Source organism: Quercus lobata, chromosome 2 (assembly GCF_001633185.2).
Source record: "Quercus lobata isolate SW786 chromosome 2, ValleyOak3.0 Primary Assembly, whole genome shotgun sequence".
NCBI classification, from domain to species: Eukaryota; Viridiplantae; Streptophyta; class Magnoliopsida; order Fagales; family Fagaceae; genus Quercus; species Quercus lobata.
The window spans coordinates 84,091,002-84,093,356 of NC_044905.1; the positions used below are offsets into that span (position 1 = coordinate 84,091,002).

A 2,355-nucleotide genomic window follows, 5' to 3' on the forward strand; every position below is an offset into this window, starting at 1 on the left:
AGTCATATAGAGTTGTAGGCGGATGTATAATAAAGAGTTCCCAAGAATCAATGCTTTTTAAGAAAAAAAATGACAATTCTTGTTTTTTTTTGGGTGTGTTTATAAGCATTAATAATGTGAAACTAAAATTCAATTTCACTATTTTTTTTCCCCCTTAAATTGACTAACAAGGACTGGATTTTTTTTTTTTTTTTAGTTTATTTTTCATTCAAGTGAAAATGTGCATCAAGATTCAAGAGTATTTTGATCATTGAACAACATGACGGTGAAATTAATAGTTCTTTAAATACTGAATAATTTTGCAGACAATTTGTTGACAAATTTTAAAATTTATATATATTTTAAAGTATAATGTTGCTTAAAATGCGATACATACACATTATAAAAATTTTCGAAAAGAATGAATGCCAACTCTTGGATATTATAATGCTTAGAAGTTTATATTATAAAAAACAAATAATTCTAAATAACTACACAGAGTTACGTAACACTACAATTTTTTTACTTCTCTGTTTTTAATGTTGCAGAGTAATTTCTTCTATATATATATATATATATATATATGTAAAGCCAGGGAGAAATAGAAATAGAATAAAAATTTTAAAAAGAAATTAGTTTAAAGTCACATTTGATACCAAAAAAATAAAATAGACATTTATAAAATTGATTTTAAAAGGTTTGTCTTTAAAAAAAGAAAGAAAAAAAAAAAAAACTAACACTAATTATGCACATTTGATTATAGACACAGTTGTCTAAATACTTAGGACACAAACCTTTAAATCAGTTTTAATCAAACAATTGAAATAAACATCAGTTAAAAGAACATTATTGATGTGTAGAGGAACATCCTCCATCTACACAGAAAAACTAATAACATATCTAGCAAAATTATGAGCTACATAATTACCTTGCCTACGAACATGATTAAAAGTAATTGAACAAAAGGAATCTGAGATAAGCTTTGCCTCGGCAATAAGGTGACCATATGGGAAGAGAGAATCTTCATTGCTACGCAGAGCTTTGAAAATAATCTCTGAATCACACTCTAAGATAATGGAAGAGAGGTTGAGTTCCTGAGCAAAATTTAGAGCACACACAGCAGCCATGGCTTCTAACTCAGCAACCGAATTGGGCTGGAGAACTTTTTCCACCAGAGGTGCCAATACCAAACCCTTAGAATCTCGAGCTACCACCCCTAGGTCTGCATCATCAAACTCTTGAAAAACTGAACCATCAAAGTTTAATTTGATTGCAGAGTTCGCTGGAGGAGACCATCGGATCAAAGCTAGGTTAGAGGCTAAAAGAGAGGGCTGCATTACTGTGATAGCAGTGATGAAGTCTTGATGGAGTTGTTTGGCCATCAGGAGCACTTTACTAATTGGGAAGGGTTTTCCTTCTACTCAAAGTCTATTATGTTGATACTAGGTATTCCAGATATACATCGCAAACACAATGAAATTATCGTTCTCCTCAATCACATATTGCACCAAATCTAAAAAAGTGGGGAAGTGTTTTTAATGTCGAAAACTCCATATAGGATCAGAGTCTTATACAGCCGAGATACCAGGACAGAGCCAAACTGTGTGACAAACATCTTTAGGAAATTGCTTGCAATGCTCGCAAACATTATCAGTTAACACCCTTCGATGGACTATGTTGGACTTGATAGGTAGAGCGTTTACACATGCCTTCCAAACCAAATTTCGCACCTTAGTCGGGACCTTGCAACCCCAGATTTGTTTCCAAACATCTTGATACTGGTCAGAGTTTGACGAAACTTGTGAAGCCACAGCTCTATCCTTGGATAAAAAATTGTGTCTAGACTTTATAGAGTAGTCTCCTAAGAAAACATGGGGCTAAACTAATTTGTCCTCCATAAGGGATCGGCTAAGAGGAATTCTCTAATCATATCCACCTCCTGAGTAGAAAATAATTTGTTCGGTAAAACCAAATTCCAGCTATTAAAGGAAGCAAAGATGAGGGACTTGACCGAAGAATCAAAGTAATCCACCACCATTGGAGACAGAATTTTTGGATGAGCTAAAGATGGCAACCATGCATCATTCCAGATACTGACCGCATCCCCAGTGCATAATCTCTATCTTGCTCCCCTCTTGATTACCTCCTGACACTTCAACAGACTTTTCCAAGCATATGACCCATGGTTTAAATCACTAGCTTCCATGATGGAATAGTGGGGAAAGAACCTAGCTTTGAAGACATGATAGCAAAGAAATTGCTTATTGTTGAAGAGCCTCCAAACTTGTTTAGCTAAGAGCACATCATTAAAAAGACTAAGATCTTTGAATCCCATTCCTCCTTCGGATTTAGGTTGACAAAGCAATTTCCATTTAA

The 2,355-nt window shown here is 34.1% G+C and overlaps 1 protein-coding gene across 1 annotated transcript; it reads right to left on the bottom strand.

Annotated features, from left to right (window-relative positions):
* Positions 1 to 854: 854 nt before the first annotated feature.
* Positions 855 to 1,361, bottom strand: LOC115972857. Its single transcript, XM_031093093.1, has one exon. The coding sequence runs from the start codon at positions 1,359 to 1,361 to the stop codon at positions 855 to 857; it is 507 nt and encodes a 168-aa protein (XP_030948953.1).
* Between the last annotated feature and the right edge of the window lie 994 nt (positions 1,362 to 2,355).

Coding starts and splice junctions, on each gene's coding strand:
- LOC115972857 (XM_031093093.1), bottom strand. CDS start 1,361: ATGGCCAAACAACTCCATCAAGACTTCATCACTGCTATCACAGTAATG.